Raw genomic sequence first — 18,116 nt, 5'->3', positions numbered from 1 at the left:
TCCACAGGAACACTGTTTTAATCACGCCAAGATGGGAACAATTCAAGCGCATACCAGGAGTAGAATGCATGAGGACACCGTGGTACACACGAGAGAGCTACGTGTCAGCTAGAGTCAGCTGCTGGCGATGGAGCGAGGGTCCCCAGCTGGCTAATCCCCAGCTGTTTGAGGTTTCTAGTTTCACCCCAGACAGTTGACTGAGGAGGTCTTTGAGATGAGTCCTGCTCCGAGCATGTGCAAAAGCAGTCACATGAGCGATAGTGCCGAGCTGGGTAAGCACCGCGTAGCCGCCCCAGCTAGTCCCGCTTCATGAGCAAACCAAGTGATTACACCAGTTTTTAGCCGCTGTATTGGACATAGGTTTTACACAACAGTGGGTAAGCAGAGCACACACTGAGCTTCTTAATGAACAACAACGTAGAATATATTCAGCAAAGCATGGTGGTGTCCAACTGCAGTTCTAGCATTCAGGAAAGGGAGGCAGGAGGATTGTCAATTCAAGACCCATCTCAGGCATGGTAGTCAGATGCTGTCTCAATCAAAATAAATAATCAGATAAAAAGAGAGCAGGATAGATCCAACTTGTAAGTCACTTTTATATGTTTAAGGAAGGAAAACGAATTGGTTAAATTTATAAAATTTTTCTAAGAACTATTATCTAATACTAGATTCATAAACAGGACATGGTTATTTGTATCTTGGACGTAAAAGTTGAAGAAAATATTAGGGTTTAAAATTTTCTACTTCAATAGAAACTTATTTGGGAACCAAAAATACCCACGGGAGGAAGTCAGTGGATCCTTACAGACAATTTAAAGCAACAACATTGGGAGAGGCGTGTCGTGCTTTAGTGGGCACCTGCTTGCAGCCATGCCCAGTCAGAGGAGCTCTACCTCACTGGATCCTCACGGCGACCCCGTGAGGTGAGTTCATAGCCCCGCTTGACAGCCCAGGTTCAGAGGCTGTGTAACCAGCCGAGGTCCTACGGCCCATAGAAGATGGGAGTCCATCCTCCTGTGAGGAAGGTTCGTGAAGGCAAGTTTCCTCCTGTCACCCTTGGCGCAGTTGTGGGACTAGCATGGCATGTCTGTTTCCCCATCTTGCCCCAGCTCTTTCTGATGGACGAGAGGAGGGATGTTAGTACAAGTGGCCATCCAGGGAACACGGAAGGGAGACATCTGGAAGAGAAGTCATTGTCTCTGTGATCCTTAAAGCTCAGGAGTGTGGGTTGGAGCCAAAGGGGCCTGTGCTCTGGTCATAACCTGAGAAGAGTTCTGGAGAGTTCTGAAAGCTGTGGAGAGAAACAGAAGAAGGGTATCAGCACCTGGCTCCAGGGGGCATGCGCAGTATCACAGGAGCCTGTGGGTTTCCATTTCCCCTGCGGACCCCCCCCCCCCGGCAGACCCCATGCCCAATGCCTGGCCATGGGCAGCTTTGTCTTTCAGTTCTTTCATTATGGAATACAGGTGGGGGACATGCGGGGGTCACTTCTGAAGCTATCCATCCCTGTTCTCTTAGTCTGCGGTTCTATCCTCTCGCAACGTCAGGAAGCTCAAAGGAACGCATTCTGTTTCCCACTTGCCGCTCAGGGATGATAAAGACAGCCCCAGCCCCATACTGAAATTCAACAGGCTTTCTACCGTCCCGTCTTTCATTTCACAAAATGAAGATGGGGCCTGCAGTGCAGAACTGAAAAAAATGACCTGAGAACTGTGCAAGGAGTGACTGCCTCCCTGGGCCTGACCCACACAGGGGCTTCTGCGAGCCGATCAGCCACTGAGAGACTCCAGAGCCTGCCAGCCTACTAAGAACCAAATGTCTGCCCAGGAATCTGCTCAGGAGCTGTCTGCTTGCATGGGCAGTCACCAGCTTTCCCTCTGAGGGAAGAGTCGGAAGGCAAAGTGACGGCGGTGGGAGGTAGAGCGCCACCCGGTTCTTCGGAAGCTCGGGGAGCGGGGCGTGGTCTCTCTCTCAGCCTCCTCCCAGGCTGCCGAGGAGGCAGGGAGAGGATCCTGGCAGCTGTCAGGAACTAAACCGCTTCCACCGGGTCCCATCTGTTGCTGAGCTGTTGAACTGCTGTCCCCACCAGCCCTTTCCCGTGGGGTAGGTTTCAGGGAGGAAGGAGAAGCAGCCAGCCACGTGGAAGCTGTCTAAAACAGGACCAATTATGACCACGTTTTCACCTCCTTGGGAACATTCCATGGTTTGAAAGTAAAAGCCACCTGCTGTTTCCTTCCTCCCGGCTATTTAAATAACAGGGACAGACGCAGGAGGATCTGGGGGCCAACAGTGGTTCTGGGAAAGATCTGACAACTGGAATCATTCTTAGAGGAGGAAATGAGCTCACGGCTGCAAGCTGGACGGATTCCAGCTTGGTAGGAGCAATGGATCGCCCCTGCTCTGAGAATCACCCTGTGAGGAGCTCCTGCGGGGACCCCAAGACACTTTGCGATTTTACAAAGTGAGTTAGGCTCCCTGAAAAGGAGGCCTCAGATTATTCCTGCTGAGGTGAATGCTAACGCCGACATGCGGTCTGTTCTGTCCTGACGTCCCTCGCTGAGGGCCTGGGCATGAAAGCTCCAGTCTCCTCATTTACCAAGCCGCCTGTCCTTTCATGTCTGGGGGCCTTTATTTGAATGGTTTTCTTTATCTTTAGAGAAATGGGTACCGACCATGGAGGAGTTAAAATTCAAAATGAACAGAGACACAAGGTTGCTTAGGGAAGAGAAGAGAGAGCAAAGCCAGAGATTGGGCAAGAGGGCCTGGATAACAGAGTTAAAAAAAAAAAACAAAAACAAAAGCAGAAGTCAGGGGCAGGTGGAGAGGGAGAGGGACACCCAGAGCCACACACTGAGACAGCAGGGACAAATAGGAGTCAGGAATGAGAAGGGCAGCAGGCAGAGTTCTGTGGACAGCATGTGGCACCCAGGGGTCACACTGGTCAGCAAGGAAGGGAACGGAGCAGGAGGTGCGGAAAGATAATGGGGCACCAGGGAGCAGGAAAGTAAACTAAATTATCATGGGTCTCTGAGCCCTGGAATTCCTCCCCGGGAGAGGACAACTTCTGTATCTCTAAAGCCAATGTCTGTCTTCATGGCCTTCACCTCTCTTGCCTCTTTCATCTGCTATGCGGATTGTTCTGGAAATACGCATCCACTCACTCACTCCATGTGCCTCAGAGGCCTTCCGCACTGGGCTAGTTCCTCAAATCTGCCGGTGCTTCCCAAAGAGCGACAGGTCCCTTCAGTGGCTCCCCTGTCACTTAAAATACCTTCTAGATCGTGAAGAGTGAGTGGGGTTTTCCTCAGGAAAAGCCAAGCCTCCACTATATTTGGGTAGAGACCAGAGGAAAATGTCACAGCATTGTAAGATCAATCAGAGGAACATGAAAGTGACTTCCCAGAACTGCGGAGCGCGGCCTTCCTGGCACACACTCCTAGGAGGGAAATCCTATCGGCACCGGGAGCTCACCTGGGTCCAGGCCCGGCCCACGGCCACTGGCCACGCGTGTGGGCTGCTGGGGAAAACCAGGCTGTCCTACACCTGTCATGGTAATGTTTAAATCAAAGTAGTGCCCAGACCTCTGCCTGAGTGACCAGCACGCCTGCCCCTGGGCAGGAGGAAAGCAAGACAGGGCCATTTACTTCCCAGAACTGTGTCGGCCATCACCAGTGTCTTTGATTTGAACAGTCCTTCCTAGTCAAGTCTCACTAACTCTGCGTCCCCAGAGCTCATCTGTACACCAGGGAACCCACGGGGAGAACCATGTTGAAATGCATGCCACAGAGAGAACCTCCTTCGTCTCAGCAGTGCTGTTAGCTGTTAGCAAAATCTAGCCCCTCCCACGCCCAAAAGATCAGCAGCCCATTGGCCTGCTCTAAATGTCAGTCAACCATTCTCTGAAATGTAACCCCCCACCCCCACCCCGCTGTGAGTAGGTTTAGAAAATTCTTCAGGCAAGCTTGCGCCGGCTGTGAGCACGGGGCTGGGTTAGAGCAGTGAACCCTCTGGGCGGGACTCAAAAGCAGTGCTTCTGCCGTAAGATGGCCGATGTGACCAGCAGCTGCAGGAACAGGCACATTCGCCTCTGCATACTTACGTGGGATCCTTAGCTGGTGACTGTGCCCGTGTTAGTTCCGCCCTCACCTCATGTACTCCCCATCACTCCTATAATCCATAAACGACTCTGATCCTGAAACCTCTTCAAAATCCTCCAGCACCAGACTGGTGGAGTCCTCACCCAGGGGGCCACTGTCAGGTCTGGACATCCTAGCCCGGGGCAGAGATGCAGGGAAGTTGGTCGGAGCTGGAGGTGGGGAGCAAGGGGGTGTTGGCAGGATACAGATGGGCCTGGCCTCCGCAGGGGACACGGCAGCCTCAAAGACTTCTTCCTCATCCTTCTCAGACTCGGGTCCTCCATCCGAGGCTGAGGACCCCAGAACATGGTAGAGACTGGGGAGGCGGATGTCGAAGCGCAGCCCAAACTTAGCGAACAGCTTGTCATTGAGCGTGTAGAGCTTCTCGGAGATGTCATAGCCCAGCAGGGCTGAGAAGAGGCGGGAGATGTATCGCTCTCTGTTCAGAAGAAGATGGAGGTTTTTCCGGGGCCAGGAAATGTAGCTACATTCGGTCTCAGCAGTCAGCGTGACCTGGGGGGGTTGTAGCAGAGAAAGATTTAAAATGCAGAGACACAGGTGGCTATTTTGATTGGGGTAACTCTACGGCCTAGCTGGGAGGAAGTCCAGGTACAAGCTTCTTGTGTGTGCTGTGATGTGCATGCCCTTTGTCAGGAGCTGGGGACAGCCTGGTGCTCACTCGACCATCACCTCCAAAGAGATGAGGGAAACGTTTATCAAGGGACAAGGCTACAGATCAAGCAAGTATCAAGCCAAGATGTATCAGAGGGACAGAGCACTGGGGTTCAGGTACCCGAATCTGTTCTTAACTTGGTTATAAACCGAAAGGATCTCATGACTCAAGAACGAATAGAGACAGAAAAAGAACTCACAACCAGAATGGAACAGGCCCCCTTCTTCGGTTATTTATTTAAGGGCCTGGGAATGTCTGCGTAGTCACTGTGCCCGGGATGCAAATCAGATTATGCCAGCAGGAGAGAGAAGCAACACCGTGTGCTTGGCACACTGTGGGCCTCCATAATCCTGGTTAAAATGATGATCTAGGCATGGTGGCTCATGCCTTACAACCCAGCACTCCGAAGGTGGAGGCAATGGATCGGGTACAAGTGAGTTCTAGGATAGCCTGAGCTATGCAGTGAGATCCTGTCTCAAAATCAAAACCAAAGATGAGTAGCAAAGCTAAGGTTAAAGTGGAATCATTCCAAGGATAGTATCGGGAAGGGGATAAACTTAGACAATTTGTAACGATCTGGTTGACACAACCCTTGAGCTGGCAGGGTTAGGGTGCGTTTGTGAGTGGAGACGGAGGGACATGGCGGCTAACCTTTACTGAACCGTGACTATGTGCCGGGCACTCTGCTGACGCCTTATACTGACTATGAAATGTGGTGTTGGCTTTTGAAGCATTCTCTGTTAGAGATTATATACAACCCCTTGAATTCGTGCCTTTCAGGGCCAGAAAGATGGTTGAGTGGGTTAAGAGCACTTGATGTTCTTACAGAGGACCCAAAGTTTGATTCCCAGCACCCACATCGAACAACTCACAACTGCCTATAACTTCAGCTCCAATGGGTTTAAAGCCTCTGGCCTCTGTGTGTGTGGGGGAGGGGGGGCCACACACGTGAACGCACAAACATACAAATTAAAAATAAAATAAATCTTCTAAAAAGACACTACTTTACCTCCCGTCCCTCTCTTCTCCTCCTCAGTGTCTGCTGAGCCCCTCCTCCACTTCCTGCTCCCCACAGCCCCCTGTCTCATCTGTTAGACCAGGGCCCTAGCTAAATTAGTCATCAGGCCAGGGGCTGGTCGCTGGTTTCAGCCTGACCCTTTACCAGCTGTGTAATTTCCGTTAAATAACTATGCCCGGGCATGTCGCCTCTTTGAGAGAGTCCTGAAGAGAACACTCACAATCTGTCACACTCAGTCATAGCCTCTTCCTCATATGTCCTTGACAGAAAGTCTCAGGACAAAAGACACGGTGCCAACCACAGGGCAGATACGCCTGATGATGTCTTAACGTGGATGACGTCAATGTCTGTATGCCCAGACACAGAGATTATGGGCTTTTTCCCCTTGTGTAGGTTGTTATTGCTTTCATTTAAAAAAAAAAAAAGGATAAAATATGAAGCTCCTTTTCTTCATCTTACTTTCATGGCTACCATTATATTCATTCCCCATTTTAGCAAACACCACAGAAACCTGTCTATATGTACTGTCTCCTTTCTTCTGACTTGCTCTTTGGCAAATAAGACTGTCAATCATTGTTCCTGTCAATCAAGACACCCTGTGACCTCTCAGTTGCTGCTCTCACAGGCCAGCTGCGCTCTGCCAAATCACCTCTCTTTGGCACACTGTCTCTGTGGGGTTCTGGGGTGCCAAACACTCCTGGGAAGACCTCCTGACTTCTCCTCAGGTTCACTTTCTGTCTCTTCCTTTTCTCCCCAACTTCACAGAAAAGGTCAGATTCTTGACCACTTCTCTATGCTTGCATTCACTATGCAATGCTATCCCACCCAATGGCTTTTAGTCTTACCTGTATAAAACCCGTTTCCAAATGTATCTCTCAAGCCCAGACCTCATTCCTGGATTCCAGACTCGACTATTCCAGCTGCCTTTGCAACACCCCCACTGTCCAATATGAAGCAAACTGAACACATCCCAAGATGCACTTCTCCCGCGCTGGCAAGCTCCGCCTACAGCCACCCCACCCTTCTAGCACTCAGGTCAGAAAGTCAGAAGCCTCCTTCTTCAATAAGCATTCATTAACCTTTCGGGCTTCATCTAGAAAACATATGTGCTGGCCCTTATGCAATCTGGTTCCCACGACACCTCTGCAGCTTCCTCTCCTGCTAGCTGCACCCCACCTCTCAGTGCTCCCCTTTCTGTACCTGAAGCCTGCAGTTCTCCCTCAGGACTTTAGGAGAGGACCGTGCTCTCTCCACGGTCTCCTAGAGGACCAGAGTGCACACTGTCCCCTCTCAAGCCCTTACTCAGCGGTCACCTGTTTAACAAGGACGCCCATGAGCACTGGTACTTAAACTGTAACCTTACGCTGCATTCTTTGCTGCTCTTTTAATCAGCAGTTACTGTTCTCCAATATATTCATCTGTTTGTTATATCGAGGGTTTATTTTTGCCTCTCCTGCTAGAAGGCAGCTTGCATAAGGGCAGGATGTGTGCTGTCCATTGATGTCTTCCAAACCCTTTCATCAGTGCCAACATATACCAACTTCCTCAAGAGCGTCTCTTAAGGGAACAAATGATTCAAGTGAAGATGAACAGTCTTGTATGCAGCCAAACAACCCAGTGTCATTTCGCAAAGTCCTTCCTTAGAGTCTGGAGAGATGGTTCAGTAGTTAAGAGCACTTCCTGCTCTTCCAGAGGACCAGAGCTTTGCTCCCAGAACTCAGGTCAGGCGACTCACAACAGCAACAGCCTGCAATTTTGGCTGATGCCCTCTTTTGGTCTTCCAGGGTGCTGCACCTACGTGCATATACCTCTTCCACCACATACACACAACTAAAACCAAATCTTTTTAAAAAGTCCTTCTCTGAAGGTTCTCTGGAAATCTACTTGCTTTCATTTGTGTGTGTGTGTGTGTGTGTTGGGGGTATGTGTGTATGTGTATGTTAGGGGGTATGTATGGGCATGTATGTATGTGGGTGTGCTGGCCTGTGCATGTACATGTGGAGGCAGAAGCTGACTTCCGGTACCTTCTCTATTGCTTTACATCATATTTTTTGAGGCTACACCTCGCACTTGACATTCAGCTGGACTGGCAGGCCAGCAAGCCCCCCAGATCTGCTTGTCTCTGCCTTGCCCGGTGCTGGGGTTACAGGCACACGTCACTATGTCCTGCTTTCTGTTGGGTGCTGATGATCCTAATTCAGCCCCTCGTGCTTGCACAGCAAGCGTTTTCTTACTGCACCAGGCTCTTAACCTCCAGAAACCTACCTTTTTATTGGTTCCCACATGCATCCAGGGTTGTCTGTAACAAGGTTTTGATAAGCACAAAGCCTTTTCTTTGTGAGAACATATATAATTAAGACAGAGGTCCAGCGAAACAGGACACAGACCACAGGCTGGTGATGAATTCTGCGGGCTGTGCCGTGCTCTGCTCTTGGTGAATAATGGAAGTGTCACTGTGCCGCCAGCCAGCAGATCTGGGGAAACTGAACTGTTGAGAAGTGTGACAGGACGCTGAGATTTGGGTTAAATTTGCTGTAAACTGTGATGTAAGCAGTCCCTAGAATTGCTCTTCCAGTCAACAAAGCTAGGTAAGAGGCAAGATCAAGACGAACTATAACCCAACAACACCTGATACCTGCAAAGAGGAAATGGGATTTTACACAGCCAACAGCAAGGGTGTGGATCCATTTGCTTCTAAATGAGGCATACACAGAAGATATAAAAGGGAGGAATATGAGCATGCTTACATTCCAGGCCGAGAGGCCATCTGGGGTAACAGTCTTTCCTCTGGAGTACGACCCACCTGCTCCTCCCTGTCATTGCTGTAGCCTGGTCTGGCTGGCTCCAGCCCTAAGCTCTTCTGTCATTCTCCTGGCCTGAGGGAGTTCCCAGAGAATGCCTCTGGGTGAGGCAGAGAGGGTGGGGATTGGACAAAAATTATTTGATTGGAGGGAGTCAGTGGCTAGTGGCCCTGGCAATGGCGGCAAGACTGCCTCTTTGACAATATCACCATAGAGCTAGGATTAGGACAGAAGCCAGCCCAGACAGTGGCATTGCCTGGCATGTGTCTGTTCCGGGGTTAGCTCATATGCTGGCTAGAGGACTCTCTGGTAGACATCACAGAAGATACACAGATCCTAGGACCAGCAAACTGCCTAGCAGAGTCCCTAAGAGGGCTGAGTGAACCACTCTTATGATGGCGCTTTCATTTCTCAGAGAAAAGAGACAGACAGTAAGAGCAGGCTCCTTCTTGGCTTTGTCGCTTTCTGGCTGGGTGCACGATGCTTTGGAATCTGAGATGGGTTATCTGTTAGACAGTAACAGTATTACCCAGTCTAGCAATTTGTGTGACTCAGCAAGGCAATACAATATGCAGTGTGTGTCACATTCTAGTCATCGGCAACCCGGAACCACAAATGTGAACAGCTGCACAGAGGTCAGTAGGAGCTGAGTGGTCAGGATCCCTGTGGCCTCATGGGTGTGAGTGACCCGTTGAGTCTTCTGAGACACCAACCTGTTCGGTAAAAACTGTGTTCTTGGGACTGTGTTTTGAAGTGTGGGGACAGAGACAGATACAGACAGAGATAGGGTCAGAGATGGAGAGATGGAGCTGTCTCTGTGTCATTAGAATAGACAGCAATGTGCACGAGGCCAGCATGAAGGAAGGGAAGAACTCGAGCTGGCGGGTGGCTGCAGTAAGCTATGAACATGGAGGCGGGAAGGTGAGCCTGAGTGACCCTCATAGAAGAGTCCTGGAGAGCATGGTGGCTGTGAACATGGAGGCGGGAAGGTGAGCCTGAGTGACCCTCATAGAAGAGTCCTGGAGAGCATGGTGGCTGTGAACATGGAGGCGGGAAAGTGAGCCTGAGTGACCCTCATAGAAGAGTCCTGGAGAGCATGGTGGCTTATTTAGAAGTGAAAAATGTATTTCAGATAAAGAGGCCATAGCAGGGTCAAGGTATATGGGTACCGGTGTTCAGCAGAGCTAGAATGAGCAGCGTGAACCAGGAGAGCTGGAGCTATAACCAGGAGGTGCTAGGAGTTTCCATGATCCTATGTAGGATGGGCTTTTTTTTTTTTTTATCTATTTTTTCTAGGCGTTAGTCTTTTGGAAAGTTTGTAGGCACACGCGCGACATGACTGCCGGTCAGGGACCAATACCACCCTTCCCTGTTCCCCAGACCCGGGAGCGTAGGCACTCTTCTCCTCAGAAGGCAGGGCTCATGACCCCACCCCCTCTTAGCATCACATCTGGTGATGGCCCAGGCAGCGATGTTGGGGCATGCAGCGGCAGGTGAGCAGTGCTGCCGTCGGGCTCCTTGTTACCTGGAAGGTCCCCTCCTCGGAAGGATGCAGCGATTCCCATTCGGGGGAGTCCATGAACTGGTACGGAAAGATGTAGTGCAGAAACTGCCCATCCTGGCTCACTCGAACCCTGACGAAAGAAAAGAAGACACTGTCTGGGAAAGGGTAATCACTGCTCTATGCCCTCTACCAAAGTCACTTATGGTGATTGGCTCAAATCCTCCAGCAGAAACACCTAGCCAAAGCAGATGTGACCCAATGAAACACAGAGAGCAGGCTCTCACGGCCCTTCTCCCCACCATGCATGGCTCTCTACTCCAGACTGCAGAACTAGAATCCTGGGAATTGGGGGGGTGTAGGTGGAGGCTAATTGTTCTTTTCCTGGTCACCCAGACCCAAAATAATTACACAGAAACTATATTAATTAAAACACTGCTCAACCTATTAGACCAGACTTCTTATTAACTAACTCTAGGGGGCTGGAGAGATGGCTCAGAGGTTAAGGGCATTGCCTGCTCTTCCAAAGGTCCTGAGTTCAATTCCCAGTAACCACATGGTGGCTCACAACCATCTGTAATGGGGGTTTGGTTCCCTCTTCTGGTCTGAAGGCATACACACAGACAGAATATGGTATACATAATAAATAAATAAATATTTAAAAAATGTTAACTAACTCTTACATCTTAAATTAACCCATTCCTATTGTTTTATATTTTACCACGAGGCTTGTGGTTTACCGGTAAAGTTCTGGGGAGATAGGAGTGGCCATATTGGTGTCTCCCTGATTCTGCCTTTTTTTCCTCCTCTATCTCTGCTTGTAATTCCTGCCTTGTTCTATTTTGCGCTGCCATAGGCCCAAAGCAGCTTCTTTATTAACCAATGGTAATAAAATATTTACAGCATACAGAGGGAAATCCCACATCACCTCCCCCTTTCTGTCTAAATAAAAAGGAAGGTTTTTTTTTTTTTTTTTTTTTTTTTTTTTTTTGTTTTTGTTTTTTGTTTTTCGAGACAGGGTTTCTCTGTGGTTTTGGAGCCTGTCCTGGAACTAGCTCTTGTAGACCAGGCTGGTCTCGAACTCACGGAGATCCGCCTGCCTCTGCCTCCCGAGTGCTGGGATTAAAGGCGTGCGCCACCACCGCCCGGCGAAGGTTTTAACTTTAACATAGTAAAATTATATATGAAAAACAGATATCAAGCAAGAAGTACAGTTACAATATTTATATCTATTTTATCTTTTATATAACTAAGGAAAACTATAACTATCTAATCTTCAACTCCATCAAAGACTCCAGAAGGATATAATATTACCTAAGTAAATAAGAATTACATTGTAAGCAACTTCCAAAACTCTAGAATTGACATATATACACACACCACCACCACCACCATCACCACCACCACCAACAACAACAACAAAGAAGGAGAGGAGGAGAAAAGGAAGGAAAGAAGGGAGGGAGGGAGGGAGGGAGGGAGGAAGGAAGGAAGGAAGGAAGGAAGGAAGGAAGGAAGACCTCTTGAAAAGTGCCTTGGGCATGGGCCTTATCCCAAAGCAGTAAGAAACATGTCTGAGGGTGAGGGCTGCACACTAGTAGTTTAAGAATCTCCCCAGAAGGTGAGAAATAGGAGGAATGAAGTGGATTTTTTGTTGTTGTCTGTATTGTTATTTTTTATTTTTTTTATTTCTTTTTTAGTTTTCCTTTGGATGGCAATGCTACAAGGGTGAAGGACAGATATGGAGAGACTGGGAAATGAGTGGGATTGGGGCCCTTAATGTGAAATTCCCAAAGAATCAGTCAAAACAATATGTTTAAAGCCACAAAAAAAGAATCTCCTCAGTGAGTCCACTATGTGTCCAGGACGCAAACCACTGGGTTGTGGCTCCGCTGTCCACTAACCACATGTGGCTATTTCAATTAATATCAACATCCATTAAAACTAAATACAGTTAACAGTCCAGTTCCTCCGTCACACTGATCAAACCCAGGTGCTCCGGTCTGTGGTTGTGTGCAGTCTGTGACTGCCGCATTGCACAGTGTGGATGTAGAATGGCGGCATTGCCACAGAAGATGCTGCCCTACCGGGATGCTGCCCTCTGTCCAGCAGGCTACATGAGCAGCAGTACTGAGGACAGAACACGTCTGCAAGGGAAAGAAGAGTGTGTGAGAGACCAACAGATGCTCCCCGTGTGCCTGCCCCTTTAGTCATCACGGCAAGGCAAGGTGGACCGTTTGGTTCCCTCCCCCGCCCCACCCTCTGTTTTACAGCCAAGAACAAAGATGGTAAGGAAACCTTAAGGTCATATGGCTAGCAGGAAACAAAACCGAGATTCTGTGTTCTCACCACGATGTCATCTTACTGGTTTTCGTAGGTGGTGGTGGACACTTTCAACATCACCTTTCTGAATCGTCAGCAGCCATAAGGAAATGAGAATCCAGGTACCTCATTCAGCGGACGGTCCTGGGATGCACACCTAGCCCAGCGACATTTCAACCCCATCTGTGAGACTTTGGAACTGGGGTGAAGTCACTGTGACTTGTGCTTCCAACAGAGACAACTACCAGACATGGGTTCAACCGGCACACTCCTGTATTCAGGTATTAAAATCTTGTCTCTCATATAATAGAACAGACTTTACACAAGGATGTTCTCCAGAGGGCCACAGGGAAGGAGAACCTAAAGTCATACAGAATTTCCAATAGATGTGATTTTATGTTCTTCTAGCCTGAGGCCAGGCTGCATGTCTCTCTTTGAAGTTTGAAAAGAAGTCATTTGCTTTGTCTAAAGGGCAGCAACTAGACAGAGTGGATTTCTGTGGCTCCAGCCAAGAATTCTAATTAATTTTTAAAAATGTATGGATATAATTATTCCATACTACCAACAAGTTAAGCGAATGCTTTGGCCTTTCTTATTCCCTCAGGTGTGTTTTCCAGCTCAGGGTTAGCAACCCCACCCATACTGCTTGCTGTCTCGTCTAGCCTTATGGCCAGCATCTATACGGGCGCTTTGCTTCTGCAGAGAAGGAACCTGCCCAACAGCAGTACGCCTGGATAGAGTGGTTTGGGGATGTGATGTTGCATCTAGACAGAGATTAAGATCCCGTAAGGGTCTTTCCCCCAATTTCCCAGAAAACCCAGGCGTTCACATTTGCCTTCTCTTTTCAAGTGGGTTACATCGGGCGGAGACGCGAAGAGACAAGCGCACCTCAGAGGCGCACACACCCACTTGGAAGGAGCTGGCCTGATGTCACTTCTGGAAATTTTCTAACTAAACCAACATTCACAGAACCTCCCGTCTTCCTGAACACTGGGGGCTACTGAGAGGGGTATAATCTGGCCCTTGCCTTCGAGAAGACTCGAGCACATAAGTAACAGGTTCAAGTCAGTGTGCTGAGTACTGGGGTACAGCAGGCTCACAGGAGGAAGAGACGAAGAGCCTGGCTCTGTGCAGGGAGCAGGCTTCTCAAGGATGACGTTCATGTGAGAGCTGCAGGGTTAGCAGGCCACTGATGAGCACGAAAGGATGGAGGTGGACAGAGATCTGTTAATGTAATGAGAGCCTGCTCTTAAACACTCTCTGCTTCTCCTCCTCCGTGCTGCTAGAGGTCCTTCTGGATATGTGGCTTCACGGCTAAGACTATGCCTTCTTATAGCCTTTGCTGCTAGGTTTAGTCAAGGGGTTAAGTTCTGGTCAATGGAACATTAGCACCCATAAGTCTCCTCTCAATGAATGCCTAGGTACATGCATGACCATACAAATTATTGAAGACTATTACTAGTCATTAAGTAATTACCTGTTATATAATCACCCAAAGAAGAAAGCTCTCAAACCAAGCTTATCACAGAGTCCGCCCCTGATGGCAGAAACACACTCACTACAAGACTAGAAAAATCTATACAGGCTGCCCGGACGACGTGTCCTCCTACCTAGGGGCCGCCACACAGTCTATCTTCAGCTAGACCAGTCTCCCTCACGGCTGGGCTGATTCCGTGCAGGAGTCTGTCTGACCTCCCAGAAAAGGAAGGTCCACAGCTTACATGCTCTCATTATACTAAGTATCTCTCGCTGAGAAGGCCATGTCCATGATTAATCACGCTGGCACACAGTTATTATTGTCTTAAGCTCCACGAGTTCAAGACAACGCTTGTCACATCTGCATCCGGAGTTTTACTACTCTTAATGTACAAAGAAGGAAGGGAAAAATAGAAGGAAGGAGGGAAGGAAGGAAGGAAAGAAGGAAGAAATGATGGACAAAGATGTGTGCGTGCGTGTGCGCGTGCGTGTGCGTGTGTGTGCGCGTGTGTGTGTGCATGTGTGTGTGTGCATGTGTGTGTGCGTGTGTGTGCGTGTGTGTGCGTGTGTGTGTGAGTGTGTGCGTGTGTGTGCGTGTGTGCGTGTGTGTGCGTGTGTGTGTGCGTGTGTATGCGTGTGTGTGTGTGAGTGTGTGTGCGTGCGTGTGTGTGTGCGTGTGTGTGCATGTGTGTGTGCATGTGTGCGTGTGTGTGTGCGTGTGTGTGTGTGCGTGTGTGTGTGTGCGTGTGTGTGAGAGAGAGTGTGTGAAGAGATTAAAACCTAAAAAAAAAGCATCTCTAAGGAAAGAAGACAGAAAGAGAGAAGGAAGCCTGTAATATATATCATTTCTCCTCATCATTTCTTCAGGGAAGGAAGCTGGTTCCCAAAGCACCTCACCAAGATGTGACTCTGTCTGTGTAACGTAGAACCAGGCAGCAAGCCAAACTAAGGTGGCTTTTCCTGGGTGTCTCTTTCGTCATTGGTGTCCTCCCCGGTCGCACAGGTGGCAAGCAGGTCATTTCCTTTCCTAGCTTAGGCAGCCAGTCACCTGTTCAGAGGGCTGTACATGTGGGAGTTGGTACATGTCATCGGCTATGAAACTGAAAGAGTAAGTATAGTTTAGCCGGGTGACAGGTTTTGAGGAAGTCACTTTGTTCTCAGAATATTGGAAGCGGTGACTGGCTACCCTTGTTAAAACCAAACGAAAAGGCTTCCGGGATTGGAGCAAAGGTCTCCGGGTGACCTTCCACATAAGACAGGGAGGTCTGCATAAGAGGCCTGCACTTCCTGGCCCAGAAGGATTCTTTTCTGTGACTGGGAGGCATCCGTGTCGCACTTACCCGGATGCAGTGACTCCCTCTTAAATCCAGAGCCCAGCCACCAGCTAGAGGCCTGTTCCCTCTTGTCCGTCCAGCAAAGCCGAGACGAATGACAAGGAAAGACGACAGTCAAAAAGAACAGTGACAAAACCCTACTCCAAACCTTGAAAACCTAGAGAAAACTCAAAATGGCCTGGTTTCTACCTCTTGGTGCCTAAGTATAGCAGAAAAAGCTCTGTGGAAAGGCAAGCTTTGCTTTCCCCCTTGTCAGGGGCACAGGCTGATACAAGTGCACAGTAAATCTGCCTTATACAAGACATCAGAACTATATGGTAACTGTGTTTCTGCTAAGTGAACACCAGGCAAGAAGAAGCCGTTCTTTATTAGCCTCAGTCCCCTCAGCCCAACAGAGGAGCCTTGAGGAGCGTGGACCCCATGAATGAGGAAGTCCCCACATTCACTGTTAGTCCTAGAAGCATGCAGCTATGAGGTCAACACCAGACAACAGTCACCGTGCACGCTTGTCTACAGATTGCTGCGTTTGCTCATCCTCTCAATAAATAGTGTCTCCCCATAAAAACTCCCCCTTCATAACCCAGTCAACCCTTGTCTTCTGAGTCCAGAAAAACAGAAAACCAAAGTCTACATAACGATTTGTATTCTATAAAGTCAGACGTAAATGTGTGTTATGACTTTGACCTTAGCTGTCCCGCCATCATCAGAGGCCTTTCCCCACTGTGTAGATGGCCATCTTAGTTTGTCCTCCTCTCCCTCCATCTCTCCCTTGTTCCCTTTCCCCTCCCTTCTTTTTCCCTTTCCCTTTCCCTTCTTCCCCTCCTCCTTCCATTCCCCTCTTCCCTTTGCCTTCCAGAACGCTCTGATTACCATCATTTTTAGCCACACGTGATCTCCAGCAAGGTGACGGGAGGGAGTGTCTATGGTCAAGTGCCATGAGGCAGCATCTCAAAGGATGCAAATGGCTGTGAAGTGTGACATGCAGAGCCCATGGTGTTTTCTCATTAAACAGCCATGACCACTGCTGTCATGCAGGCTAAGTGCATGGTCCTAAAGTCAGCCAGCGCCCAGCTGTCACTCTTCCTCTGAGGCACATGTCTCCACTAAATTCCCAGTGGGACATCTGTGGGCCTCACTGCTCCTCTGTCACCATGGGGCCCTCAGATTACAGTATGGACTCTCAGTAGGACAATCGGACTGGAAATAAGACAGAGCTATTTTCTCTCTGTAGCTGCCAGAACATGGGCTGTCCTCCAAGGCTTGTATAGGAGATCTCAGATACAACAGGGTGCTTCCTTGAGGTCCTGGCAGGAAACAGGGGTCATGGCAAGCCTCCTGTTTCTGGGTTTATTTCCTGGACACAGTTGGTTATATGTGTCAAATGTTAAATGCTTATATGAAAGGAAGAAATCAATCTTACTGAAATAGTCAGTTTCCTAAAGGTCACAGCGAGGTTGGGGCATTACACATTAGGGTGTGTGTGTGTGTGTGTGTGTGTGTGTGTATGGGGGGGGGGGTGTTTCAGGTCTGGCCTCACCAGACTTTGCACTAGCAAGTGATCATAGTTATCCTTGATAGCCTGGAAGATGCCCCGTGATCTAGTTTCCTCTTGGAAAGTGTCAAGAAAGAGGAAGCAAAGTCACTCCTAGAACAATCTATTTGGGTTTGTTCGACTTGCCACATCCTTCCCTCGACGAAAGGGGACACAAAATGGAAAGGGACATTAGGACATGGGAAGTGTGGGCGGGGGGATTCCAGGCACTGACAACACAGAGTAGCTTACCGGCCAGAGAGGAGCAGGGACAGGCGGTTGATGGGTGTCTCACCCTCCACGGCATAGGTCTGCTCCGTGGCCAGTGTCAAGACCTGCTCGTGGCAGCAGTGGACAATTTCCTTGTAGACCTGCAGGGGCACCTGCAGGGGCAGGCACAGCGTCTTGTAGAGGAGGTTGAACTCCTCGGGGAGGGTATTCACCCGGAGGCGATACACCAAATGGGCCAGTTGAAGCAGGCAAGCCGCCGTCAGCAGGGAGTTCCAAAGGACGATGTCCAGCCCGCAGGCATCAAACCAGCCCCACAGCACACAGCACAGGTAGCCTGGGCCCAGGATGCCGAAAAGATAGAAGCAGCCGTACACCCCACTGCCTGCCATGAAACCCATGAGCAAGAAGCAGCTGGCAAGGTGGTAGACGGCACCTTCCATATCCTGCTTCCAGCTACCGCACACTGGCCCCCGCCAGAGGGGCTGACCCAGCACGCTGCTGTTGGGACTCATCTTTGGGGCTCTCAAAGACTCTCCAGGCCTCTCCACAAAGGAAAGTGGAAGAAAAAAAATCAAGCAACCTGGACTCCCCGGTGGCTTCTCACCACCAACTCTACCTTTGCTGACAGGAATGCTTCTGGTGGCTCTGAGAAAGAATGCCAGAACATAGTACGCTTCATGGAAGACTGAAAACCTGTTTGTTGTTCAGGATGTTTTTTCTTCTCTCTCCCTCTCTCAGCACCACTCTCGTCCTCCCTGCAGCACTCTGGCAAACTTCTTTGGCTCCGGCTTTCTTAGAATGCTCTTCACCTTTAGTTTTCAGCAAAAAGCATACATTGTCCTCAGAGAAAGTAGGACCACAACACCAGAAACTTCAGTAGCACAGGACGACGAAGCCACAGCCTGCTCTCTGTTGTTCCCAAGCAGACTGAGGAGTGAGAGCCAGCAGGAGAGACACACTTGGGTTCCATTTGGAATGCATGTTCTCTTGGCACCGGAAGAAAGGGTGACCCCAGAGGGATACCATGTTTGGAATTGGAATCCAAGAGGTGCTGGCAGTGAGAGAAAACAGGCCAGGCCAACAGGCAGGCTGGTAC

General features: G+C 49.4%; 1 protein-coding gene across 2 annotated transcripts; it reads right to left on the bottom strand.

Annotated features, from left to right (window-relative positions):
- On the bottom strand, positions 1 to 18,116 carry Popdc2 (popeye domain cAMP effector 2). 2 transcript variants are annotated; one of them, XM_075962448.1, is made up of 4 exons: positions 17,042 to 18,116; positions 10,154 to 10,262; positions 4,241 to 4,649; positions 1 to 1,291 (listed from the first exon to the last, which is right to left on the bottom strand). In XM_075962448.1, the coding sequence occupies exons 1-4, from the start codon at positions 17,530 to 17,532 to the stop codon at positions 1,209 to 1,211; spliced, it is 1,092 nt and encodes a 363-aa protein (XP_075818563.1). In that variant the 5' UTR covers positions 17,533 to 18,116; the 3' UTR covers positions 1 to 1,208. The 2 variants fall into 2 exon arrangements, with proteins under 2 accessions (XP_075818563.1, XP_075818559.1); XM_075962444.1 differs by having other exon boundaries at positions 4,100 to 4,649; positions 17,042 to 18,002.

This window comes from Microtus pennsylvanicus, chromosome 1 (genome assembly GCF_037038515.1).
Source record: "Microtus pennsylvanicus isolate mMicPen1 chromosome 1, mMicPen1.hap1, whole genome shotgun sequence".
In the NCBI taxonomy this organism is placed as follows: Eukaryota; Metazoa; Chordata; class Mammalia; order Rodentia; family Cricetidae; genus Microtus; species Microtus pennsylvanicus.
Note: the sequence above shows the minus strand (reverse complement) of the source record. Positions and strands in the feature narration are given on the sequence as shown.